A 26,529-nucleotide genomic window follows, 5' to 3' on the forward strand; every position below is an offset into this window, starting at 1 on the left:
CATAGAATTTCTTAAAGATATGTGAATCTATCTTCTTATCCGGAAGCGTGTACCGCTGTCCATGTCGAATCGTTATGGTGTTCTTCCTCATACTACAACTGCCGATCTTCCTCATGTGATTGGATTATACAACTATTTTGAGATCCACATAAAGTGTGGGGTTCGGTCTATCTTCGCGCTGTTTTCCTGACTTCACCTTAACTTAGCAAGCTACCTACCTAGGTACCTAGCTACCCTAGGTAAGACTCCCTCGCAGGGACTGTGACCTGCCCAACCACGTACATCTGGAAGGAACTTCAGAATATATCCGTGGAGAGATGGTCTGTTTGGAATTTCAAATGTTAACCCGATGATCCAGGTCAATACATAGAGAGCCTACAGACTCTCATTCAAGGATGCCAAGATCAAACTTGGCTTGTCATTCATGTCGCAAGCAAGTGCCTCTCATTCCTCAAAATAGGATAAGAATAATACCTTTCTAACCAGACATATTAATCGCTAGACGCAAGGTGAAATGGTATGCCAAGGATTCGATAAAGGAATTTCCATCTGCTCCAAAGCTCATGAAGTAACGTCTGGTTAGTGATCGGTCGGTACCCCAATGTGAGGTCTGTATACAAACAGGCCAAACATGCAATTATCCGCTTGTGCCGATGAAGCCGGGGCCTAAAATTGGTAAGGAATAACCGCATCTGGCCACAGGCAAAAAGGCAATTGGAACTGCGCTGACAGAATCCCAGGCTCTCTCCAAAAGCGGAGAAAATGTCGCCGTTCAGAAGACACAGCCCAAAGCCGCCACCTTCACCTTCAGTCGAACTCATACAACCCTAACCTATGTTCGGACAATAATGATCTCGACGTCCTCAACGATGAATCTGAGACAGAAGGGCTGGTCCCCACTGATTATGCGGAGACAGTGCATAGAACGAAGACAGATGAAGGTGGTAAAACTCAAACTTCGCATCTAAATATGCACGATCTTTCTTACATACTCCACCCATCTCATGAATCGACAATTCCCAACCCCGATCGAAACCGGAGCGCGTGCTCTAATGATGGGGAAAAAGGCGGGGTTCGCCGTCAAGCTTGCGCAGAACTAGGTGTGTCACAGTCTGCGATGAATCAAATGTAAGTACCTCTATGACCCCGAAGTTCAATCAGAGCCAAGTCTAAAGCAAGCTGGGTATAACCGACAGGATTCGAGCTTTTTTTGAAAACATGGTCGCCATCAATATCTTTCATGAACCTTCATTTGCAGAAAAGCTTTCAAATATTTCTTCTCTGTGTCAACTGAGTGCCCTGCTTGCTGCCATAGCTGCGTATTCCTCACGTTTCATCGGCTCCGGGACAAATATTTCATCTCTCGGTGAACATCGTACTGCGGGCAAAAGTCAACAACAACCTGAATATTTCGTTGGCCTTGCCTTCAATTACGTGAACAAGGCTCTTGTGGCATGTGATGATGAGACGCCATCTCTTTGCATTCTCCAAGCCCTCATTATTGCAACGCATTGCCAACTCACTCGAGGGGTTCGCGGAAAGGCATGGAGGTCTCTGGGGCTGTGTGTTCGTTTGGCAACGAGATGAACTTGCACAATCTTGATTCTAGAGGGGTTGCAAAACCCGACAATATCCACCAGTGGCAAGCGGACGAAGAAAGCGCCGTGCCTTTTGGGCAGTCTGGGAAATGGATGTTTTCGCCAGTACTATTCGTCAGGCACCAACCGCCATTGACTGGGGACACATGGAGATCCTCCTGCCTGTTGATAACGCCAATTGGTTCTTGGGCCGCCCCAGTTCAAGCTGCTTCATGGATGCTGACCCAAACCAATCTTGGAAGGCGCTCCAGGATAGTGGCAATCAGTCCCCTAAAGCATGGTTTCTGGTAATAAACTCTTTCATGAAAATAGCCCACAGCATTTCTGACCCCCGACGGCTATCTGCTATGGACAATGCGGGCCACTACCAGCCCGGTCACCCTACCCCGGGATTGGATGAGGAGCGTTGCTGGAAATTGGAGAAACTGGGGAACGCAGTACGTTGCTTTAATATGGCTCTACCAAGCCATTTGCGTTATCACGATCAGTATCTGGCCTTCGGCGCGCCGGTACAAGGGCGGCTGGAGTCTCAACGACAGCAGCATTGCTCTTTATACAACATATTCGTCATGACACAGCTGGTTTGGTTGATGATCCACAGACATGACGCATTCAGACCTCAAACCCGTCAAGCCGAGACCAACCATTTCTACCCGCCCGGGGATGGGGTTGTGGCCGGTGGGGTTATATCCAGCTCACATGAGACTGAATGTACTGCACAACGACAATATTATGACGCAGCCGATCGCATCTTAAGAATTGTGAGTCAAAGCTGCGAAGATCATATTCAGCACATCTCTCCGTTCCTTTCCAGCACCTTCTGGCTTGTCTCGGCGGTGCAGCTAGTCCGAAAACACTTTACTCGAGAGCCTGCAAATCGAAGCTTGATTAAATCGCGGTTTGACGTTGTGTACATGACCTACAGGCGGTGCGTTGAGTTCTGGGGCACCCAAACCGCTATGCAGCGGAATCTGGAGTCGCTCGAGGAGCAATTAGAAGCCAGGAAAAGAAAGATGAATAGTCATGAGAGCCAAGCTTCGTCAGCCCACCAGACGAGCCACATTGAACGCCATACGAAGAGGAAACGAACGCACCAGACCGTGTCACGTACCACGGAGCAGGATTATCTCCCCCATCTTCCAACCGGGAGAAGTGTCAGAAACAACCTTCCTGAATATATACCGGAAACACCCATTCCTCTCGAAGCCTCAGCATTGCCCGTTGGCGACAGCCAGAGCTATGTTAGACAGCACCCAGCTGCGGTAGATAGTATGGCGATGGTGGACATGATGCTTCCTCCACAGTCCGATAGGGGCCATAGTAGTGGGACGTGTATGATGCCTACTAGCTCTGATTATTTTGATCCAACGGTCCTAAATTTGGGTGACGTCCATGATGATCAGATCCTGGATTTGCGCGACTTTGATCTTTCTGGTGGCATACAGGATTTGCTTGCTGAGTGGATCACATACTGACCTCAGTGTCTTCCGGTTCGAATTCTATTGTTGATAGTGTTTTCTCTTCAACATTCCAGTAAAAGGGTGCACTAGAGCTCACGCATTTGTAATTACAAAAAAGGAGTTCTTGTCTTTGGCTTTCCTTTTCAAGAAACCGACCGAAGAAAGGCCACACGGGGTAATTTCGCACGAATTCACCCCATTTCCACTGTAAGAGCGTCTATACAATTGACCAAAGGGCTTATTTAACAAGCCTTACACATATCTTTAGAGCTAATCGTACAGTACATTTGAAGAACCCTTCCATTGTTGAAAATATTCCAAAACTACCAGTATGACCGTGAACATCACACCTCGGATCAACCTTGTTCGCATCGCCCATGTCTTTTACACCTACAAAGACCTCAACAAAGCCCATGAATTCCTACTAGACTTTGGCTTCCAGGAAGTCAAACGTGCGGGCAAGGATATCTATTATCGCGGCACTAGTTCCCAGCCATTTGTGTACTGCGCGCGACATGGTGAAGAAGACGTGTTCGGGGGCGCAGCTTTCGTCGTGGAATCTGAAGCTGATCTTGTGGCCTCGCAAGAGCTACCTGGAGCTACAGAGATATACGGATTGAGCGATGCGCCTGGCGGTGGTCGCTGTGTCACTTTCCACGACCCCATCGATGATTTCCCTTTCCACCTTGTTTACGGACAAACACACTGGGCCGATGAAAAGGCTCTCCCGCAACTCAATTTCAATTTCGTGAGTTATGCAGTTATTCATACATGTTTATTGCCTTTCCTGTTAAATATTGTTCTGACTATTCCTCAGCCGACGGTGAAACACAGACCAGGTAATAAGGCGCAGCGACTCGAAAAGGGTAAGTGGATGAAGCAACTCTACAAACTTATTCCTCGTCCTAATACATTCGAATAAAAGGCCCCGCCCCAGTGCACAAGATAGGTCATTTTGGAACGTGTGTCACCGACTTCGCCAAGGCCTTTGACTTCTATACCACCCGATTCAACTTCAAGCCGAGTGATGTATGTGCTCCCCTTATCCTCAGCCTCTATGCGTACTAACAAGTGGTCTTTCTTATACATCAAAGATCGTCCAAGACTCTACCGGAAAAGACATAACTACATTCCTTCATTTAGATCGTGGTTCTGAATTGGTCGATCACCATTGCTTTTTCTTCTTTGAAGGTCCCAAGCCGCACGTACATCACTCGTCGTTTGAAACACATGATTTCGACACTCAAGTGTTGGGTCATGACTGGCTGCGCAGCAAGGGGTATCAGAACTGCTGGGGTGTAGGACGTCACATCATGGGAAGTCAGATCTTTGATTACTGGTATGTTTTGTTCTACAGCATTCGTTTGGAAGTAAACTGTTAACACTATGAAATTGAAGGTTCGATCCCTCTCACTTCATCATCGAACATTATGTTGATGGTGATTTGGTTAATGATGAGTATCCCATCAATCGATCCCTTGCCTCGCCTGGCAATTTGCATGTATGGGGTAGGTCTTTGATAATGACATCCCGTACTGCCTTATGAATACTAATCCGATGGTAGGCCCGGATCTTCCCCCCACCTTCCTGCAGTAACTTGGGATATGTGTTTCCTTTTTGGAATCTATCGTAGTGATGAGCGCGGTAATACGAACGTCCAGTTTGCTACTTTCGCTACTCAGGCTGGACAAGGAACGGGCTTCTGGCCTACTTTAGTTCGTGTGTCACTTTCAATATCAAAGAAGCTGCTCTAAGGGACAGGGTCCGTAAGCACTCCGTTATGATGTAAGATTCTAGGGATGTAATGAAGGCCTGAATATGTTACATAAAAGGAAAGTGGAATCGGCTTGAGTTGGATGCTCCAGTAATCCTAAACAATGCAGAAAGCTTGGGCTGAGGCGCGAAATTGGGCCGAGAAACACCCCGAAGATCGCCCGTGTGAGCTTCAGTCTAGTTTATCATGTGAGTTGATCATAATCTGTTATTATCTCTGTCAATATTGATAGAATGCATTCAAGATCTCATTCTGTTTGTGGTAAATTCTCCCGAGGAAATAGACCGAAGTTATCCCACAGCGCCTTATAGATATCTTATATCAGTCTATCTTCTGACTCTATCTCAAAGTACAAAAAGGCACGCTTTGCTCTTATAATCCCCCTCTTTCACTATACCATCCAGTCTGATTTCCGTTCCTCATCTTGTCCCGGAACCAAACACTTTCGCAATGTCTCTCAACTGGACAAATCTTATCAGGTTCATAAGCGAGGAAGATGGACAGATACATCTTGGCGAAGTTGATACGAGGAAGTATCCGGACATTGGACTCACTGTATTGAACGGCGAAAGAGTTGCAGTTAACCTGGTCAAGGGATCAATCTTCGATGGCGTTGTAACCGAGACCATTATGCACGTTGGACGAGTATGTGTCCTGGCTCTTTGACGTACGCTTCCTGTTATTACAACTAATGATTGCTCCTGAAAATAGCTTTTGGCCCCCATCGGAATCGAGGAAGTGCCCATCATCCGGTGCATGGGACTCAACTACCGCGACCATGCTACAGAAGCAAATATGCCAATCCCAGATGTGCCGGTCCTCTTCATCAAACCCCGTACGGCACTCAACGGACCCTACCCGGCCAAGATCAACGTGCCGAAGATCGCACAGGACGGTTCCAGTGACTACGAGGCAGAGCTTTCCATCGTTTTGTCCAAGTCAGGCCGAGACATCCCCGAATCGGAGGCAATGGATTATGTTTTGGGATACACCTGCAGTAACGATGTCAGTGCTCGGACGCAGCAGTTTAAGAATAGCCAATGGTGCTTCTCAAAAGGTAGGAAATAGCAGACACCTCTGTTCCCAGCCGATCAACAAGTTCTGAGCCTCGATCTGACTTTCGATACGATGACATAGGTCTTGACGGATCCTGCCCGATAGGCCCAGTTCTTGTATCTCCCTCTGTCGTTGGAAATCCGCATAATCTTCGGATTAAAGCAATTCACAATGGCACGGTAGTACAGGATTCAAATACCCGGTGAGCTATATCCAATATTCAAATAGCCAATTAGTGCGCCTCTCCATGCTTGCAAAGTAACTAACCATGCTCGCTTGAAGGGAAATGATTTTCGATATTGCAAAGACGATAGCATTCCTATCCCAAGGTACTACTCTGGAAAGAGGCACTATTATCATGACCGGAACAGGTCCTGGCATTGGTGTTATGCGGAACCCAAAGGTTGTTTTGAATGATGGTGATGATATGAGAGTGGAAATTGAGAATATTGGGACTTTGATCAACAAGGTTCACTATGAGTGAGCGTCAACACACACAATGTATTATTGGAATTTGACAGCAATCCATACGTATTATTGCTTCATAGAAATACTCATTGTAGTGGGATTGCTAGGAAGCCCTTGCACCCTGTGACTTAATACATACTATGTTAGAACCATTGACTTCCTTGGAACGAAAGTCATTCGAAAGAGGCTTGGACTCGTATAGTCTAAAATCCCGAAGTCAGTGCACTCTTATAAGAGATTAGCAACATCAATATAGCAAACTGACTTTGAGAAGAGACTATCAAGTAGGTTGAGGCAAGAGACGAAAGCTCCTGCCCCCCCCTTTGGCCTGGATGTATAGTAATTCCATGTATCAGGATTTGTATAATCAGTGTCAATTATTTGCATAAAGGTCTTTCCTTTGTTAAAACGGAGTGTAGATATCAGAATATTGCTCAAAAGTCTTATTTTAGTAAATACAACTACGGAGAATTTGCGAGGTGTTTATTGGAGCAACTGGATACCTGCTAGAGTCAATATCTGTAGTGATTCACTTATGATTACCCCCCATTTTATGATGATTTCAGACCTTACTCTAACTTTGTTAAGTGTTCTAATTGACTTTTCCAAAAGGTCAGCAGAATATGTCCTAAGCCGGTAACCTTAGAAGCTTGCAATCCGCCCGAGGTCCTAATCCAAGGCCGTGCAGCTAAGGGATAGAGCCAATGCCGCTGCATGACTAGTAGGTTGTATTCCTAGAGCTTTCCGTAGGTCCCGGGTTCAGGGGCGTGTATGCATATGCTCGGTAGAGGTTAAAGTCTTTCCCGGGTTAGGTTAAGTGTTTCAGTCTATACTTTAAAACGTAGGGCCATTCTGCAAGCCGCCACTCATTATGAAAAGGGACTAGTCGTAAATAGTACTAAACTCCGCAGGGACCTGTCGATCACTAGTCGGTACCTAGGTACTCCGTACGTGTGAGAATCTGACGATAACCTCGGAGGTAATTACTTGTTGGAGGCGGGTGGGGCGACGCTTGATCTACACTTTATTGTTTCCGGACTATGTTGTAGACGTTGGCAACACGCGTCTCTACAATTGATGGACTGACTTAGGAGAACCTAGGCCGTCGTCCCTGTAACGCGCCGGGTTGTAGATAAAAAGTCTACTACGGGTTCGAGAGAGCTATAAATACTTCGTTGGTCCATCAGCTCCATTCTTTCCGTTGTCCCTCGTTTATACCACAGCCTTGGATTGAGCTTTTTAAAATGAAGGTTCTTAAGAGTGTAGCTCTTGCATCCCTTCTATCTTTTACAGGCTTTGGCCAACACGCATTCGCATCGAGCTCTTTGAAAAAGCCGATTCTTCACGACTTTGACGACGATGGCGTCGATGGGGGACTTTACCGACCTTCTGTCGCTGGACCGAAGTCACGTATCGCCGTCTACATAATGCATGCGGAACAGGATTACACTTCGTTTGTCGCTTGTGAAGCCCTTCAAGAACGGGGCTTCACCGTGTTCTGTGCAAACAACGACGCTAGCAAAAGTGGATACATGTCGGATCTCAACTTCGAGGACATGATGACCAATGTTAACCAGGGCATGACCTATCTGCGCAACCTAACCGATATCGACAAGGTTGTTATTCTTGGGCATAGCGGTGGTGGTGCCATGATGGCTGCCTACCAAGATATTGCAGAGAATGGTGCTTCAGCCTGCCAGGGCTCGGAGAAGATCTACCCATGCTCCGACGAAATGGACGATCTCGAGCCTGCTGATGGCTTGATACTCCTGGACGCCAACTACGGCCTTTCCACCATGGCATTTTTGAGTTTGAGCCCTGCCATCATAGACGAGAGCAGCCCATCCAAGATCAACGAGACGCTAAATGTGTTCAACCCTGCCAACGGTTTCAACAACACCCGCTCCAACTACACGGCCGAATTCAAGAAGGCTTTCCAGAGTGGAGCTGTGGCCCGCAACAACCGCATCATCAAGCATGCCCAAGAGCGCCTCGCAGCTATCGAAGCTGGAAACGGCACTTACTCGGATGATGAGCCTTTTACTGTCCCGGCATCCCTGTACATTGGTTTCAACAATCTATTCTTTGCCCAGGATACTCGCTATCTCGCTCACACCACTCACGCATGGCCTCTACTACACAAGAACGGAACCACTACCCAAGTCGTCCGCTCCGTCCGTGTTCCCGCCAACTTCAAGTCTTTCGCCGACCAATGGGAGGGCGGTGCCCTTAAGACCACCGTCAAGCGCTACCTCTCGACGTTTGCCATTCGCGTTGGAGACGATTACAACCTCCGCGCTGACGGTATAGATGGAATCGACTATGCTTCCAGCAACCTTGCGCCCGTCGCTTCTATCAGGGGCGTTAGTGTTCCCCTGCTCACGATGGGCATGACCGGTCATTATGAGTACCTTAATGCCGAGAAGCTTCACCTAGCTGCTGGCAGCAATGACACCACCATCGCTTTTGTTGAGGGTGCTCAGCACACTATAGACACTTGCACTGCTTGCGAGTCTTTCCCTGGAGAGTTTGGAAATACCGTTGTCACTTGCTTCAACCATGTTGAGAACTGGTTAGCCAAGAAAGGCCGTTTTATTTAGAAGGGTCCGACCATTGTAATGATGAACATACGTATTCTACCATTTCACGCAGGACCTAATTGGACGCAGTTTCTGGGAGCAGGTCTTGTCGGCTGTATTGAAGACGCTGTTGAAACTCCTATTTAGACCAACCTTTGACATGTACAACTTTCCGTCCATTTGGGTAGGCCTCTATTATCAATTTTACTTAGTGATCAAAACGCGGCAAGTGGTGAACTAATAGGGAAAGGGATGGTTTCAAGTGCCAGGCATTGGTACATATGTATACTTATGGCTATACCACAACATGACTCTAACACCCGATCTACAACCCATTCAGATTCTTCTGGGCCGTAATAACATCCCCCTTATCTACGAAGTCCGCCAGCACCACATTAGGCGCATACCCATACAGCCCGGCACATAGTGCCGCCTGGGCGCCAATACTACCAGGCCCCGTCGCAGCATTAGTATTGTCTGCCTCGTGGCGGGCTGGAATCTTTATGCCTAGAACATCGACATCAAGGAAGTGGTTGACTATGCCCATACGGCCCGTCGCGGCAGCACCAGAGGGCCGGTCGATGCTGCAGTTCGGGAAAGAGGCGTCTGTGACACCGTAGGCTGTCTCGAAGTAGTACGCGAACTCATCTTGAATGAAGTTCACTTTTGTAGTGTCGGCGCCGTAGTCTGGAAATTATCAGTCTTAATGTATGGCCTATGCATTTATGACAGGTGCTTCTTACCCAGAAATACGACCAATCGCTTTCCGCTGGAGATCATATCACCCAGTGTGGGCCAGTCTGTAATTGATAGCGGATTTTCGGAGGGAACGTAGGCATAGTTGGAAATCCCGCTGCTGGAGAAGGTGTCTCCAAACTCGGTGATTGGTACCGAGTCTCCGTTTGTTAAGAGGAGAGTGACAACTTCGTTCGGATTTGCATCCAACCAGTTTTTAATAGTCTCCAAATATTCTTTGAGAGGTCCTGCATCTTCAAGCAAGCATGATGTATGGCACAGCTCTATGACGTTCTCATCAATGACGGAGCGGTGTGTTTGCACTTGCAGGTACCGGATCCCCATGTCGAGTTGGGCTTCTATGTCGATATTTTGGTTCTGTTGGGGTAAGGGTCCGACAAAGGCGGAGTCGTGGGAGCCTATAAATGTAATATTCGAGTAGGAGCGGGTGCAGTACTCTGAGTGGCCGTTGCATGTTGCGGCTCGAGTCGACATCGATGGGGAAGATATATATGCTGAGGACTGAGATGCTCGCTGTACTAATGTGTCCGTCCCTGACACTGCCAGCATAGGCTGGAGGAATAGGAGAGCACGTAGCATTGCACCTGCCAGTCGTTGGTTGATTTTGGTCATTGCCCTCTGATTCGCTTTAGGCTATACTTTGTTCTGATCCAGAAGGCGCGAAGGGGCACTGGTCCACCTTTTATGCTCGCAGGCATTTTTCCTTTTCCTATCCCTGTAGATACCGTGATAAACCCCTGGTGCTTCCGGTCACGCAGAAGAAACAGCTGCCCCGCGAGAGTCATATCAGCTGCCCTTTCCTGTATACATTCCACATGTTGGGTCATGACCAAATCAGATATCTAAAGCAAAGAAAACTGAAACTGACCATAATCACGTCGAATCTAACACATAGTGCTGGTGAAATCTCCATGGATGATCGTGAATATCCAGTCTCGTGACCGCGACCACGCACCAATAGCAGGCCTCGTCGATAGTCACCCCGGTCTTTCCGGGGTGTTCCTCAGATAATTTGATTTTAAGTCTTCTCTATTTATTCAAGTGATTTGAGATAGGACATCTTTGGCGTTGCATGACCTCGCTAGTACCTCCTGTGCGGGTAAAACGTGAATTGTTCGCAACCGAACAGGATGAACGCTTTTCATGATGTCCCGTGGCAGCAATAAAGTATAGTTATCGCACTAGAAGAGAAAATAGCAGCCCTTTTATGTCCATTCTGGCAAAAGCTTCCTGGCCCTACCGAATCGTCTGATCCCCTAATGTACTGCTGAGCCAGTTGCATTCACAAACGTGGATGATCGTTGCTTGGGCGAGATTAGGCTTGTTGCATAACTGATGCGACCTTAGTATGCATATCAAGGTAATATGGAGGTTGGTTGTCATTGACATGACCAATGACCGGTAAGTTGATACGGTGCTATGATGAGCGAATATCCTACTTTATGTCCAGATAGATAGTACACCTACCCCACCACATTCAGGGTTGCTTAATCCATTCAGAGTACCTTTCATGGTATCGAGTCTCGAACGCAATTGCCGCACAGCCTTCCCTCTGAAGCTTCAAATATGCATTGGCAAACCGAATCAAGTCCGGTGCATTCAAAGTTACATGGTTTTATGTCGCGTGTCTTTTTGGGCCCTTCATATTGTATCACTGCATTAACAATGCTTGTTGGGAATCCTCGATCGGACTGGCGTCACGGAAAATCAGAGATGATCTTCATGCAGTACTTTGCATAAAGTACTAATCAAGCTTAATTGTAATACAAGTTATCTCATCGTGCCAATACAAACGTCTGTCTTTCTTTATACGGGAAAGCTAGAATGCACCAGCACAGAACTAGAAACCCAGTGCATTCCTCCAAAAGGAACATTCGGTTTAATGCTACAACATTAATGGCTATGACCTCAGCACCTCAAAAGTAAATCCTGTTCCTCGACCTTGGAGCGACGCAAAAAGTGCACTATAATTCGCTTTTAGATACCATGCATGAGGTGTAGTACGGAATAGTAAACATCCCTCAACTACATATAGGATGAGGTATTCCAAATGCGCAGGCAGAATTCGAGACTTTCAAAGAATTTAAGTGCCCATACCAGTATCGAGAATGCATCGCGTCCCCCGCTTGACCAGGCCTATCTACATTCGCTCTATACAGAGTACCGTCATCCAACGAAGTCGACTTAGTCAAAGAACCCAACCTTCGAGAAAATTGGATTCTGCAAAGATGTTCCAACCCTACAACCTTACTCCGTTGGACCAACTTTCACCTCCGGGGCATTTTACTATGTCTCTCACGTTTAATTTGGTTGGCAAGAACCGCGTGGAGGCCCTTCAGCGAATGGAGGATGCAGGATCTTGTGTGTTCTCCAAATTTCCCTTCCTGAGTGGCATGGTAGTACCCTCTACCCAGCGAGATGGTAAAAGCAACGCACTTCAGGTGCGGCCTTCCACCGCTGCCGAGCTTGAAGAGTGCCCTATTATAGTCACTCAACATCATACGGAGCCCACCGCAATCACCGTGGATGGGAAATTCAACACTTCCTTGATGCCGTTCCCAGTCGTCTCCCCACCACGTAACCCTTCTCCTGTGCTACGGCTGAAGGCTCATGTAATAGAAGACAACGTACACCTGGTCTTGTGTTTTGATCACCGAGTAATGGACGGGTCAGGGATCTTCGCTTTGTTCCGTACTTTCTCCTCATTCTGTCGCGATTTAAATGCCACGGGTCCATTCACAACTACACAAGCGCAGGAAGAAATAAGACAGCATATCGAGCAAGTTGCATCTACAGCCACACCGCGGGATGTTCAATGGACGAGCTTGCCTACCACAACAAGCGAAGATAAAGTACCCACAGATTATGGTCGAGTGCCCATCGGTTCTAGTCATGTATTCGATGCCCAAAAGATAAACATACTGCTCGACGCCTGCAATTCGACCTTACAGTCTCTTCCCGAGAAGTACAGGAAGGATCTTTCCGAGACGTCTCTTCGACCGGGTTTGCTCGTCAGCGCGCTGCTGGGAATTTGTAGCAACCGGGCCCGCCTGAGGGCTTTCCCCGATGAGCCGCACCTCTCATCCGATATGTTCATTGTGGAAAATCTTCGAAAGGCACTCAATTTACGTCGGGGATATCTTGGCAGTACTATCGGCGCCACCCAAGTCAAGTGTGATGGCTATGCGCATCCCCCGCCCGAATCCTTGCAAAATATTCATGTCCCGGAGTCTCTCAGTCCGGTAGGGGCGGAGGATATGTGGCGGGTCTGCAATGTTGCCCAGTCTCTTCAGGAAGTATCCGGACGCCTGGACAAGGAGTATACGGAGGGAATAATCGCAAGGATGTCCCGCGAACAAGATTGGAGTTCATTCCGACCTGGGTGGGGAGTGAATTTCCTCGTATCTGATATCAAGTCAGCAAAGCCTTATGGAAACTTTGGGCCACTCGGAGATCTTGAATTGTTCGACTTGCATTTCGATACACAACCTGGTTATTGTTGGATAATGCCTAACCTTCCGTCTGACACTGCATCGCCGTATCCATGCTGGAGATTGCGATGGATTTTGGAAAGAGCCGCGATGGAGTGTCTTTCGAACGATCCCCTCTTCCAGTGGGCTTCAACTCCTAGTACAGCCTCCACACACGCCGAAGTCTAGTTCAAACGACCTATTAATATTCGCGGATTACACTAGATTTTTATGATATCGGGCGGGCTTTTCGGATTTTGGTAATATATACTCTTCTCGAGAAAGCGCTACTGCATGTGTCGTACATGGATTATAAGACATTAGGGGACATATGAAATATCGAAAGTTGAAACAGAAGTATAGGACCTATAATATAGTACAGATGCTCTCACTATTGGAACCTACCAGTCCAGAACCTTGAAATGCCACCTCACTGTTTATGTTTACAATCTTGTCCATTTCCTCCTTCGTTGGTGCTCTGTCCTCAGTTATTCGACATCGATAGTCTTCGATAGTCTTGATCCGAGTTGTTTCCCCTCAGCGTTGTTTTAATCTGCCGTTAGGACTAGGTGAGAAGCCTTTATTTATCAGACCTTATATTATCTCGCCCTTGAACTCTAGTTTTAACCCGAGTTAGCTTTCTGTGATCGGGACGACGACGGAATCAATATTTAGCAGACGAATGGGACGGGGCTACGCGAGTGGTAGTATTTTTGCGGTTGATTAAAATGAGTTGAAGTTTGCTTGAATGTGTAACTGTGTTAAGATGGGCACGATGAAGCAAAAAAGGAGAAAGATAGTTACTTCGTAGGTCTCGAGCTGTTGTGGATTGACAAGAGAGGAGAGAAATAGATCGCCGACATGTGGATGTACCTGGCAGCCACTTGTGGCTGGTGTTCCGCCCCTAAAACGGCCCCGACCCAACGGAGCTCCGAACTCACATTCTCCACTGTGTTCATACCCCTCAAGCTCGACAACTCCATTTGGTCTCCAGGGCTATATTGCAGTACCCCATAATCCCCCTCCTATTACCCGAACCTCCTAATCAACTCGACAATCGTCCTCCCGCAACACGCCTTCGCTGATTCGGCCTCGTCTCCACCCAAGCTACATAACGCGGAGCAATGGTCATTCGGAGATCTCGCTCATGAGCTCGATGGCTGAGGGCAGTGAGGGTTGGTCGCGCGAAGATGAGCTTGACCTAGGCCAGGAAGACGATCCCAGACAACCCGACCATGGCGCCCTCGATCAAACCTTACCTTCCCCGCAGGAACCAGCGGAAGAGGAATTGGACACGATAGACGATGCGGAGGACCAGGATTCCGAGAAGACAGCGCGACGGAATTATCTCAGTTACCCAGAAACCCCTCCGCCGCGGCATGCGGACTGGACCGCGACAGGGAGCGTGGATGGAACTGGGTCAAACCCCGACGATTCCCCATCGCTACATGTTAGTGGTACGATTGGCGCATAATCTGGATAGCTAGCTGATTAATTACAGGGCTCTGTTCCGTCCTCCTTGAGTAGCAGTCCTCTCGCGCTCCGCGGATCTCCGCGAGTCAGCCCAAGCCCGGCCCGTCGCCCCTTTGACCTTCGCTTCCAGTCCCGGTTGTCCTCATCCCCGCAAAGTGTGTCGAGAGCCGGCTCGCCATTCCTAGCACATCTTCACTCCCGGCAGTCTTCGATAACCAGCCAGCTTTCCCCGACTCCGGAAACCGAAGCCGAACCGCTCCAGGGGCCTTGGGAAGTTGTGCGATGGACGAAGCTGCGGAAGATCACCGGGCAGGCGTTCTCGGAAATCGGGAAGCGCAATTTCGGACGGCCAACTTGCCTTGCGGTATCCACGTCTATTGTAATAGGCACGTCCAAGGGTATTATTCTCGTGTTCGACTATCAGCAAAGCCTGAAGACTATTATTGGAACGGGTACACCAGGTTTGTCAAGAGAATTCTACGACCTCTGGCTCATTGTACTGATGATCGCCTAGCCGTTGAGTGTGGTGCTGTTACATCTCTAGCACTTTCCGCAGACCATTCTACCGTTGCTGGGGGTCATGACTCGGGCGATATCTTTACCTGGGAAATTTCGCGCTCAGCAAAGCCTTTCCTTCATATCCCGCCAATCCCGGCCAATCAAACCGAGACTAGAATATCTGATGGTCATCTTTCAGGATCTGCGGTCATTCATATCGGCTTTCTTGGCACCAGACGAACCGCGCTGGTCTCGGCTGACACACGGGGCATGTCGTTCTCACACCTGGCAACAAGAGGAATGGGTGCAGTAGGGCGAACAGTCAAGACCACTCGAATTCTAGGTCGATATCCCCAGGCAGCGGCAGAGGTCAAGCGGCGGAAGCCTAGCTCTGTTCTTGCTTTCTCTCCTCTGCCACTCGGCAACGTAGAGCAACCCACCGATTCTTTGGGCCTCGTTGCTATGCTGACACCCTATCTTCTTGTTATTGTGTCCACCACACCAGTGGCACAAACCCAGCACAAAGCACCGAGACCCAAAGAAGTTCCCGCGCACAGTGCTTTGACCGGCGCCTTGGCATGGTTTCCAGCTATTCGACTGAAGGGAAAAGACACCCAAACTTCAAACACGAAGCTTGTCTACTGCTGGTCAAATGTTTTGACTGTTCTCGAAGTCTCAGAGGCCGAGTCGGACGAACCTGCAGACAAAGACAAGCCTCCCAGTCTTGTCTTCAGAGCGCGCAGCAGATGGAGAGCAGATGAAGCCATTGTGGCTGTTCAGTGGCTCAGTCGTTCAGTGCTCGCGGTGTTCACAATAACGCAGCGGCTACTCATAATCGAGGATTATTCCATGCATGTTACCGACTCAGTCGATCTCGCCAACAGACACATATATCACACTGATCTCTTCTCGTCACAGCTTCATTCGCTAGTTGAACAGCTTGACGAGGAGGATGACTCGATGCATGGAGTAGTAGCAGATGCATTCCATATGAGTTTCCGTTCTTATAAAGGGCGCTTGTTCTTGCTTGGTTATAACGAAGCCCTGGTAGGCAATCTCTCAAATTGGGCCGATCGCTTGCTGGCGCTTATGGAGGCCGGTGACTTCATTGGGGCCATTCGACTAGCAACTTCTTACTATACGGGCGAATCGGAAAAGCTGACGGTTGGGCTCCCGGAAGAGGATGTTTTGCGACAGCCCATTGTGCAAGAAAAGCTTTTGGAAATGATCTCCGCATCCCTCAAGTATGCTTTTGGTCGAAATTCCGAAGCAAGCAATGGCCGACTAGAGAACCAGCAGCTGGAGGAGCTTGCAGAAGTTTCTATCGCGGCCTGTGTCTACATGAGCGACGAAGAGTTCCTATGGGAGGAAGTCTTCAACTGGTATGAGGAGCAAGATTCGGCGGGCATTTTCCTGGATGCCCTCGAACCACGCATCGTCGATGGAACTCTGCGATCACTACCTCCGATCGCGGTCAAGGCGTTGATTAACCATTTCATTGGAACTCACTCGGCCGGTCGCTTGGAGGAGATCATCTGTCTTCTTGATACTACCACAATGGACATCGATCAAGTCACCACGCTGTGTAAGCAGCACAATCTTTACGATGCCTTTATATATGTATGGAACCGCTGTTTGATGGATTATGTTGGACCACTGGAAGAACTACTACATATGATTCCTTCCCAGCCTCAGCCCTTGGTCAACGGTGACTATGCGATTGAAATGAGACGGCAGAACAATGCGATGAAGATGTTTCCCTATTTGTCATTTATCTTGACTGGTCGCATCTATCCCACCGGAGACGACATGGATGAGGCTGAAGCCACACGAGCCAAAACAGACTTGTACCAATTCCTCTTCTCTGGCCGTGTGTCAGGTACGGTACCTGGAGATACCAACGAGGCAGACTCCTTCTCTCAGCTTCGAGCCATGCTCAAGTTTGATGCTTCCAGCTTCATGAGCATGCTCAACGAGGCATTTGAGGACAGCTTCCTAAATGAGCCTGAGAGCGAGGATATCTCGACGTCGGACATGTTGATCAATCGGCAGTACCTCGTCAGCATTTTGCTGCAAGTCATGACCGGCGATCTTTTCACGCCTTTTGATATCATCTACCTGGATATGTTTGTTGCGCGCAATCTTCCTAAATATCCTCAGTATATTCTCCTTTCTGGCACAACCCTCCATCAGGTTCTGGTGCGTGTATGCCAATATCCCGAGCAGGAAATGGCAGAGGATTGCGAATTGAGTGCAGAGTATCTGCTGTCCTTTTATCACCCACCAGATATCCAGAGCATGATCCCTCTATTTAAAGAGGCACGCTTTTTCCGGATTCTCAAGTCGACCTACCGCTCGGAGAAGCAATATCCCCTGTTGGTTATGACTTACCTGGAGGATCCGAGCGACCGCGACGCTATCTTCACCTGCCTACAGGACTGCCTCCGTCCAAGCTCCGGGCTTGGCAAGAAACAGAGACGCGATGTAGTGGACGTAGTCAAGGAGCATGCCCGGGAGATAGCTGCAATTGATGTGACGCACGCTGCACGGACGATGCAAGACCTGGCCCCGGACACACACTCTACGTTTTTGCGGGTTCTAGAAGACGATCCCCAGAAACAGTATCAGTACTTGCTAGTCCTAGTCGAGCCGCAGGCTCAAACTGCAGACACCAGATATTCGCCCGGTGTTGAAAACTGGATGATCGAGCGCTACGTGCAGCTCTTGTGCAAATACAACCCGTCTCATGTCGCAGATTTCGTTGACGGATTGCGAGTCGGTGACATCCACCTGGAGGAACTGCTCCCATCCATCGAGGAAAGCGGAGCCATCGATGCTGCCGTCATCCTCCTCGCCCGACAGGGCCAAGTCCGCGAGGCCCTTGACCGTCTTGTCGCGCACTTGGGCACCCTCGAATCCGGTCTGGTAGGCATTCTCCAGAGCGTGCGCGATAGCCCCGACTCAGCGACTACTGCCGAGGCAATCGACGACTTGATCGAGTCACTGAACAAGTATGCTGGCGTCGGAACGTGGCTCTGCCAGGGCCAAACTAAGACAGCCAAGCAGTCTCGCACAGGAAGCACCAACGGCAAACGCAATGCGCCAACCCTTGACCAGCCTCTAGCCTTCGACGAACTCCTCTGGCTCGACCACATCGAAGCCGTGGTCCGCATCGCAAGCAATGTCTTCGCCTTCATACAAGGGAACAACGCCCAAATAAGCCTCCCCGCCCAACCAACAGACTCCCTCGCTGGCGAAAGCGGCCGCCTAACAACAGCGTTCCGTGCCCTCGTCCAGCAAGTCTTCACAGCCCTCCTAGCAAGCACAGTAAAAAGCAGCCCAACCACAACCGAACGAACAGACATATCCTTCCTCCGCATTCTACGCGCATTCCTCACCCGCGCCGCAACCTGGTCCCCCTCCCTCCTCGAGCTGCGCGCCGTGCTAGCCTCCATTTTCTCCGCCTACTCCTACGAGAAATCTCTCCTAACCCTCGCAAACGGCATGCTTGACCGCGACCTCTTCGTCCACGTCGACGAAGTCTCCCGTCTACGCCAGCAAGGCTGGCGGCCCCGCGGCCACGTCTGCGAAATCTGCCGCAGCCGCATCTGGGGCCCCAGCGTTGGCGAAGCGCATTGGTCCACATGGGAAGCGCGACGCGCCGAGGTCTACGCCCATCGCATCGCGAGGCGCAATGAGGACGGCTACAACCCGTCCGACCGCGGGAAGGGCAAGGCTGCTGATGTCGGAGTTGGTCATATGTCCCATCTAGATGCGGGCGGTGCGCATGGACACGCACATGTCCTCGCTCATCGCGAGCATGGCGATCGTGGTGGTATGTCTGGTGCGAACGCTGACCATGATCACGAGCATTGCCACGCTGAGGCTGGGGCAGGATCTAGCACTGCGACTACAGTCGCAGACAGCCCCCAGAACCCGTTGTCGTTTTCGCCTGCCGACACCTCTACCACCGACGCTGCGTGCTGGACGCTATCAGTGCCAGGGCCCGACCCGCTGAGACCGCGTTTCGGCGCGACCATTTGCCCGACTGGACAGGGGCCGAGCTGTTCTGCCCGACCTGTACATAGTTTCTGAGGGACGGTGGGGATGATTATTTCCTTTGTGTCTAGGGATATTCTTTTGTTACGTTTTTCCTATCTCTTTGCTTTTTCCTATTATAGGCTGTTCGGGGGTATCCCTAGATGAGACACGATCCTCTTGCATATAGCCATTCTCATTTTCTTCTTTTTTAACCCCGAACTTTAATGTAATGTGATATTAGAGCCAGGTCTATCCCTGCTAGAGGACATCACTACTAATACTTCTGTCTTCCGTGGGAACAGGTGATAAGTTCTCCGCTTCGGCTGTTCAGCTCATTCTTCATGACATACGCTTGGCACAACCTGTACTCCCAATGTGATCGGATGAGGATCCCTACTCCGGATTATCATTCGGCCCTGTTGCAGGGTTCAGATATGGCACGTTGTTGTTTTTCCCTTTTCGTGTTATGTCCAGGTCAGTTCTGGACTGTGTGATCGTGTTATTTCGATAGGTGGTCTGGTGTTCTTTACTTTTGGCAGTGATCTACGACAGATGGTGTATGGGTTTGGTGATTCTCAGGATGACACTGTCATTTCAGCATCTTCGGTATCGGTTCTGGGTAGGATCTCCGTGCGAACTGATCATTTACGGAGGTACATAGAACTAAGTATTGGCACGGGCATATCTGTATGCACGGCTACTTATGTTTGAGTACCTTAAAATGGTCGAGAGACCTGGTGATCACAACTGGATTCCAATAGTCCACTTCATATTTCTACTTCTCAGATTCCGGATCTGACTCTTCACTTGTCGAAGAACAGGCGACAATTGAAACATAAAAAGAAAATAAAAATAAAGCCTCAAAAAGCCCAAAAAAGCTTGATGGCCGAGATCCTTCAAACAGCCGTTGGCCTATCGCCGTCCTACTTTTCCCTTTTGCTACTATACAAACCTTAGATGTTGGCGGTAACCATTCTGATTGGCTCTGGATAGTTACAGCACTGGTTTGATCTTCTTTTTCTCTTGTGTTTGTGTTCTTTTTCTATAAATCCGAAACATTTAAGGTTGGTTTTAGCGCTTGAGATATCCATGGATCCGATATTGTTAAACCCGATTAGACTACTATCTTGTATATCTAGGTACCTAGGTACTGCTCAGGTGTATAGACACAGGGTTATATTGCCGTGCAATCTACTCTAAATGTTAATATGAATACATTCCAGACTAGACTAGTTCAATCAGAAAGCCCTATCTAAATGGCTTACTAACAGCACCGATTCATGGCTCGGAGATGTCAGACTGATATTTCGTAGGTGTTTCAACATCCCTCCTTTTGCCGCATGTCTTCGATTGTAGTGTCTGGTGGATGTATCACGTTGTTCCATTCTTTTTCTTTTTCTTTATTTTTCTTCCTTATTTAATTAAATTAATTAAAATTATCTTTCCGTTTGTCCTTTTCCTGGGGGGAGTGGAGTCGTCTCAAATATAAAATCGATCACACCTCCCCCCGTTTGCGAGGGGTCAATATCTACCATTCATATATATTGTGCTTATATCTATTGTCTCTTTCTATTCATCTGTATTCATTCCTTTCGTCCTATTGTTCTTTACCATTTTGGTCAGTATCTGGAATACTTGACCTTCTCCAGTCTTTGACAGACTTCCTCTTTCCAATTTCTCTTTCTCCTTGCAAAGATCCTACAACGACCCTAGAATTTAGGCACAATGCACGTTTTCTCGACCATCCTGCCCGCTCTGGCCTTGTTGGCTCAGGTATCCTCCGCGGCATACACGCTGCGCGACGACTATGGTGCCTCCGACTCTTTTTTTGACAAGTTCAACTTCTTCACGGTATGCTAATCCCAACCTTTTGTCTTACCTACAAGTCTCATTCAATGTATAGGACACCGACCCCACCAATGGCTTTGTGAGCTACGTCGACCGTAGCACTGCCTCGCGCAACGGTCTCATCAACACGGGGAACGGCGTCTACATCGGCGTCGACCACGCCAACATCGCCACCAGACCTGGTCGCCAGAGCGTCCGCCTGGAGAGTACTGCCACCTACAAGCATGGTCTTGTTATTCTCGACCTGGCCCATATGCCCAGCAGCACATGCGGCACCTGGCCTGCCTTGTAAGAAGCCCACATCCCAATTCCTCTTTCCTAGGAATAGGAAAGAAGAATAAAGAAGAACAGTCTAACTCGTGCAGCTGGATGCTCGGCCCCAACTGGCCCAACAACGGCGAAATCGACATTATCGAAGGTGTGAACGAGCAAACCCAAAACCAAGTGGCCCTGCACACCAGCAACGGGTGCACAATCAACAACAGCGGCTTCACAGGAAACCTCGAGACACCAAACTGCTACGTCCAAGCCCCCGGGCAATCCGCAAACAGCGGCTGCGTAATCCAAGACGGCAGCACGCAGTCCTACGGTACAGGTTTCAACAATGTCGGAGGCGGCGTCTACGCCACCGAATGGACCGGCTCCGCCATATCAGTCTGGTTCTTCCCATCCTACGCCGTGCCGGCCGATATCTCATCCGGAAATCCCAACCCGGCAGGCTGGGGCACGCCCTCAGCACGATTTGCCGGCGGCTGCAATATCGACTCGAAATTCAATGATCTGCAGATCGTCTTTGATATCACATTCTGTGGAGATTGGGCGGGCTCGGTTTGGGGTTCGTCGAGTTGTGCCAGCCGCGCCTGGTCGTGTGTCGACTACGTGCAGAATAACCCCACGGCTTTCCAGGAGAGTTATTGGCGTGTGCGGTCGCTTAAGGTTTATCAGGATGCGGCTAGTTCTAAGGGTGGTGCTGAGGGTGAGGACGTGGGTGCTGGGGATGAGGTCGGTGTTAATTGGGATCCCTCGACGTGGTATGGTCTCTCCGCTAGGGCTTCGATGAAGCATCGTCGGGAGCATTATCGTCACAAGCGTGGACATGGCCATGCTTAGGTGGTGATGGTGATGGTGCTGGGTGGATGGATTGTTTTCTGCGTTGAGAGCGTTATGGGTTTGATCTGTTTTGCATTTCGATTGCGATTTCGATCGTGATTTACCCTTTCTTTTCGGTATGCTTCTCTTGATTTCCATTCGTTTTATGGTCTCTTTACTCGTCTGGTCTCCAATCGCCTGTGCTAGTCCACGGCTATGGGGGGACGAGCGCGTTTGATACGCTTTATGCTTTATGCTTTGACGATGACTTTGTGGATACCCTTCTATCTCGACGATGAAATGAGAAATGGCGATGATGATCATGAATGAGCATGGTTCTTATTCTGTTTTTTTAAGACATTTAGAGATATCATCTGGACTGTAATCGCTGGGTAGATCTACGATGGCTATACAACCTCGGGCATAAGGTAAGATCTTCAGCATCTGTACCTAGGTACGTGGAATGAATCAGACAAGACAAGATTAGATATTTGAATATATGCATCTATTGACATTCATATTAACATTAACATTACCCTCAACCCCGAAATTTATGCAATTGCACCAAAATCAATGCCCAAACCCAAGAACATCGCGCTGATCATCCGTAAGCCGACCCCACTCCAAGAGCAACCGAAAGAAGTAAATTTCCATATCCTCCTTCCTCAACGCCGTGTTTGCCCACTTCCGTCCTTCTTCCGCAATCCACTTCCCCTGCCGATCATGCGCCTTCATACGCATCTTCGGGGCATTAGGACCATTCTCCTCAGACGCGGGAGCAGACACGCCTGCAAAGTACGCAAGTGTACTCCACAGCCCATGAAGACGGATATCGACAGGGACGAAATGCAGCCACGAGGTGACGCGGGAGTCGAACCACTGGCGGAAGAGACCTGTTTTGAGGGGCAGGCTGTGGCTGTGCAGGAAGGGAAGGAAGCGGCCGCTGAAGCCTGCGCCGTCGAGGTCGAAGAGGAAGCGATGCGACCAGTGTGCTTGGAAATCTGCCCAGCCTGCGGTGCTTAATTCTGCGGCTTGTTCGTCGCAGTCGCCGCAGCGGACGATTGGGTCGGCGAGGTGCACGGCGGTTTGGAGATGTAGGTCTGAGGTTGGGGCGCTGCCGTCCATTATTTCGTAGCGGAAGGAGTTTTCCTTTGGGTCTGCTGGGAGGAGGATGGAGACTTGATTGTTGGTGTTGTTGTTTATTAGGTGCGCGAAGCGCTGGCGTGGCATGCCTTTCCACTCGCCGAAGCGGCTGACGCCTTCTGACGTGCTGCCAAGCCAGTAGAGGGAGTTCTTTTTGTGGCCGTATTCTGGATCTGGGTGTTCCTTTGTAGGTTGATATTTTACCTTCTCGATGTAGTTCCATGGACTTGGGAAGAGGATGTCGTTAAATCCGGTGAGAGCACTCTGGCTGAATACCGGGATAAGTTCCTGCGACACTTTGAATGAAGCCGGGGAGATTAAGAGACCGTGGAGGAAGGCAAGGTCAGGTTGGTGGCAGATTTCGGAAGCGAGATTGAAGTCCAGGGGGAATTGGCCCATGGAATGGGGAGCCACGCATGACAGACAGATGTCATGGCGATTCCAGATTCGCTGAGAGCGCGCCTTTGATGAAGGCGGACAGACAGCGCTCACATAAGGGTCGAAAACACCCCTCCACGCTCCGTCAGTGAATACGGTAATGTTGGTTTGATCGGCCGGTTCAATCGGGGCCCAGCCCTCCTCTCGGTTGGTTGACCAAGTCTGCACCACGCGGTTTTCAGAGATCATTTCTTGCATCCCAGTCTGCCGGTTCAGCATCGATATTTTCTCCCAGGGAACTGCAACACGTGGTTCATCATTCAGATTGAATACCAAGTCCATATCTGGGAGATATTTGGCGAAGTCTTTCATCATGTCTGCAGCACCCGCCACCATCCATGCATGGGTCGGTTTGATGCCTTCTTGCACCATGGCCGTGCCATTGCGAATTCTGATCCCACCAAGGTCGTTGAAAGGGTTCGTGGCCAGTTCGTGTGTCATTGCGCGGATGTGCTCTGGAGCCAGCGCTCGGAAGGGAAGTAGGTCATGGTAGATCTGATCGAAATCATCGATGATAGCTGACGATCGGCTAGTGGCATATCGATACCATTCGTCGAAGCCCCTAAACGAATATTAGTTGAGTTGTGCGACAAACATGGGTATCAGAGCATACGGTGGTGGGTGCTGGTTATACCGCCTCCGGTATTCGGTGACAGCATCTCCAAGGGTCTTGCTCTTAGCCGCCTGGGCGACATAGTTGTGATGTTGAATTTGCCCATTACTGATCAGGAATTCAATCGGGTGCATATCCTCAAGACGATGCTTGCTCACTGCGAAAACGAGACTAATCCCAAATAACACGGCGAACAATATTTGGATCGCAACGTTGGTTCGGTATAATTTTGGCTCTTCATCATGAACCACACGCGCCAGAAGAAATAGAAGGGTACCCGTCAAAGATGCAGCCAACGGGAGAACAGCGTGAGTTAGGGAGATAAATGGAAAGGGTGATGGTTCGGTGAGGGCCGATAAAGAGGAGAAGTATACGATCACGAAACCGCCTATGATTGACACTCCAAGGATGTCGAAATGCGGCAACTAGAAGGATCAGCACCGATAGAGAAATAAGTATAGAGAGCTGGGAAGACCAACCATGTGCCAGGCCGACAATACCAGTATTACAACCAGCACGGACTGGCTGAAAGCGCCGCGCGAATACTCTAGATCCAACATGGGTTGACCGGCAAGTTCAGGAGAGCTATCTGGTACCCAGAATGATATAACACTCCAGACCAAAGAAAGACCCTAGGAATACTATCAGAACAAATAGTCCCAACACAATCGTAGCTATCCACCTACCAAGAGACCAGTTCCAAGGAACGTCAAAGCTCGTTTTCTGCGCGCATCATCGAATTGAGCGCCAATCTGACATAGCTCGGTAATACCGATAAGTATGATAGAATCAGCAAACAGGTTGAACAGCCTGTATGATCGAAGGCGCGATGCGCTATGTAATACGATCGGACAGACATAGGTTGATCGAGTCCCAGCCGAGAACGATGAAGCGAAGAGACCACCAATCGACAAAAATGCTGCCGCAATCAAACCTCTGAAGCGACTTTGCGTAAGATAATAGAAGCTCCGGCGAGAAACAGAGTAGACTACCTGCAGCGGCAGCTTTTCGAATCGTTGGGTAGGGACATATCTGTCTACTTGTCGCGATCTATGGTTGCGCCAGTAGTCATAAAGCGAGATGACGAAAGGAATAGCGTACTGCCAAAGACACCGTGTTAGTCGCATGGAAATCAATGGATAACCAAGGTATCTGGCAACTTACAGCGTATCCAGCGGGTGCGCATTCAGTATTCCGGGTTACTTGGCGGAACGACTCGATCCGCAAGCCACACAAGCCCAACAAAAGAGCGAGCTTTATCCACCAGGGTTGGAACCGTGCCCGAGGGCGAGTCTCGACATCGCCCAGTGCGAAAGAGGAGGTTGATGCGCGGGAAGGAAGCTCAAATTGTTCCGCAAGGGGGATAGCGGGCCGTTTACTTGTTGGCGACGATGGCGACGACCCCACTGAAACGAACCGACTCCATACCAAGAGAGTGAGCCCCGTGAGGAAGCAGACCAGAACAGATGTACTGATGGGGCGGTCTATTGGCGCAACAGTCAGATCAAGTTGGAGAACGACATTGATACCCACGGCGACGACTCACCAAAAGCGTATGTGGTATTGTATGAGGTAGTAAGGAATAGCGAGCTCAAAAGGAATATTCTGCTCATGGAATGCGATCGTGAGCTTAAGTTTTCAATAATGTGAGATAGCTTGCTAGGTACTCACCCCACACAGAGCTTCAGCCCGAGATCGGAAGATAATTGGATCATACTGCGCCAGTCGTTTTATGGTCGCTCTAAAGCGTCCCAGTCCATCGCTGTGATTTCAAGAATGAACGGACTGTTGAAAGGGTAACAAGACAAAAGACAGAAGATTTACCTTCTGTGGATCTTCAGGAGATTGTCAGTGTTCGAAACATGGAAAAAAGCAGGGCCAGGGCCCGGAGGGCCCTCTGATCCGCTGGCAGCTAATCAGAGGCAATCCGGACTGCTGATCCATTAGGGTTGCGTCAACGGGCGGGTTATGATGTATTTCACGGTTGGGCTTTCTGCTGCCGCATGTAACGACATGCCCTGCCTTGATTGCTTGTATTTCTGATGGGTATCTTGCCAATGAGTGGCGGAAGATCTGCAGCCACCGTGCTCAACCCTGTTATAGCTCCTGATAGTCAGCTGGTTTTGTTCCAGAGGCGTTATATTGCGAGGGCTCATCAGAAAGAAATGCCGGGCCGTTCAGTGGCCAGAATCGAGCCTTGGTCAACTTCATGACCCACTTGAGTC

The 26,529-nt window shown here is 49.3% G+C and overlaps 10 protein-coding genes across 10 annotated transcripts; 6 read left to right on the forward strand and 4 right to left on the reverse strand.

Moving 5' to 3' along the window:
* Window positions 1-1,687: 1,687 nt before the first annotated feature.
* On the forward strand, window positions 1,688-3,073 carry N7525_003798 (fungal specific transcription factor domain-containing protein; the record flags this gene model as incomplete). The annotated part of the gene is made up of 1 exon (XM_061212831.1): window positions 1,688-3,073. The coding sequence occupies one exon, from the start codon at window positions 1,688-1,690 to the stop codon at window positions 3,071-3,073; it is 1,386 nt and encodes a 461-aa protein (XP_061069852.1).
* A 316-nt stretch (window positions 3,074-3,389) lies between these two features.
* N7525_003799 (VOC family protein) lies at window positions 3,390-4,654 on the forward strand (the record flags this gene model as incomplete). Its single annotated transcript, XM_061212832.1, has 6 exons — window positions 3,390-3,806; window positions 3,876-3,924; window positions 3,984-4,087; window positions 4,153-4,397; window positions 4,457-4,566; window positions 4,623-4,654. The coding sequence occupies 6 exons, from the start codon at window positions 3,390-3,392 to the stop codon at window positions 4,652-4,654; spliced, it is 957 nt and encodes a 318-aa protein (XP_061069853.1).
* Window positions 4,655-5,282: 628 nt separating this feature from the next.
* Window positions 5,283-6,372, forward strand: N7525_003800 (fumarylacetoacetate hydrolase family protein; the record flags this gene model as incomplete). The annotated part of the gene is made up of 4 exons (XM_002558741.1): window positions 5,283-5,477; window positions 5,544-5,889; window positions 5,970-6,090; window positions 6,171-6,372. The coding sequence occupies 4 exons, from the start codon at window positions 5,283-5,285 to the stop codon at window positions 6,370-6,372; spliced, it is 864 nt and encodes a 287-aa protein (XP_002558787.1).
* A 1,846-nt stretch (window positions 6,373-8,218) lies between these two features.
* N7525_003801 (uncharacterized protein) lies at window positions 8,219-8,421 on the reverse strand (the record flags this gene model as incomplete). Its single annotated transcript, XM_061212833.1, is given in 2 exon segments — window positions 8,219-8,363; window positions 8,381-8,421. The coding sequence occupies 2 exon segments, from the start codon at window positions 8,419-8,421 to the stop codon at window positions 8,219-8,221; spliced, it is 186 nt and encodes a 61-aa protein (XP_061069854.1).
* Window positions 8,422-8,491: 70 nt separating this feature from the next.
* On the reverse strand, window positions 8,492-8,758 carry N7525_003802 (uncharacterized protein; the record flags this gene model as incomplete). Its single annotated transcript, XM_061212834.1, has 1 exon — window positions 8,492-8,758. The coding sequence occupies one exon, from the start codon at window positions 8,756-8,758 to the stop codon at window positions 8,492-8,494; it is 267 nt and encodes an 88-aa protein (XP_061069855.1).
* A 502-nt stretch (window positions 8,759-9,260) lies between these two features.
* N7525_003803 (uncharacterized protein) lies at window positions 9,261-10,303 on the reverse strand (the record flags this gene model as incomplete). The annotated part of the gene is made up of 2 exons (XM_002558739.2): window positions 9,261-9,622; window positions 9,679-10,303. 2 exons carry the CDS (start codon window positions 10,301-10,303, stop codon window positions 9,261-9,263), a joined length of 987 nt encoding a protein of 328 aa, XP_002558785.2.
* Window positions 10,304-11,919: 1,616 nt separating this feature from the next.
* On the forward strand, window positions 11,920-13,350 carry N7525_003804 (uncharacterized protein; the record flags this gene model as incomplete). Its single annotated transcript, XM_002558738.2, has 1 exon — window positions 11,920-13,350. The coding sequence occupies one exon, from the start codon at window positions 11,920-11,922 to the stop codon at window positions 13,348-13,350; it is 1,431 nt and encodes a 476-aa protein (XP_002558784.2).
* A 958-nt stretch (window positions 13,351-14,308) lies between these two features.
* N7525_003805 (CORVET complex membrane-binding subunit VPS8) lies at window positions 14,309-19,227 on the forward strand (the record flags this gene model as incomplete). Its single annotated transcript, XM_002558737.2, has 3 exons — window positions 14,309-14,611; window positions 14,663-15,095; window positions 15,149-19,227. The coding sequence occupies 3 exons, from the start codon at window positions 14,309-14,311 to the stop codon at window positions 19,225-19,227; spliced, it is 4,815 nt and encodes a 1,604-aa protein (XP_002558783.2).
* Window positions 19,228-20,898: 1,671 nt separating this feature from the next.
* On the forward strand, window positions 20,899-22,131 carry N7525_003806 (glycoside hydrolase family 16 protein; the record flags this gene model as incomplete). The annotated part of the gene is made up of 3 exons (XM_002558736.1): window positions 20,899-21,024; window positions 21,077-21,309; window positions 21,387-22,131. 3 exons carry the CDS (start codon window positions 20,899-20,901, stop codon window positions 22,129-22,131), a joined length of 1,104 nt encoding a protein of 367 aa, XP_002558782.1.
* Window positions 22,132-22,680: 549 nt separating this feature from the next.
* N7525_003807 (putative capsular associated protein) lies at window positions 22,681-26,019 on the reverse strand (the record flags this gene model as incomplete). The annotated part of the gene is made up of 7 exons (XM_002558735.2): window positions 22,681-24,253; window positions 24,305-24,729; window positions 24,784-24,936; window positions 24,991-25,404; window positions 25,469-25,788; window positions 25,851-25,909; window positions 25,976-26,019. The coding sequence occupies 7 exons, from the start codon at window positions 26,017-26,019 to the stop codon at window positions 22,681-22,683; spliced, it is 2,988 nt and encodes a 995-aa protein (XP_002558781.2).
* Window positions 26,020-26,529: the final 510 nt, after the last annotated feature.

This window comes from Penicillium rubens (genome assembly GCF_028828025.1).
Source record: "Penicillium rubens strain IBT 27055 chromosome Unknown utg000002l_segment0_segment0, whole genome shotgun sequence".
Lineage (NCBI taxonomy): Eukaryota > Fungi > Ascomycota > Eurotiomycetes > Eurotiales > Aspergillaceae > Penicillium > Penicillium rubens.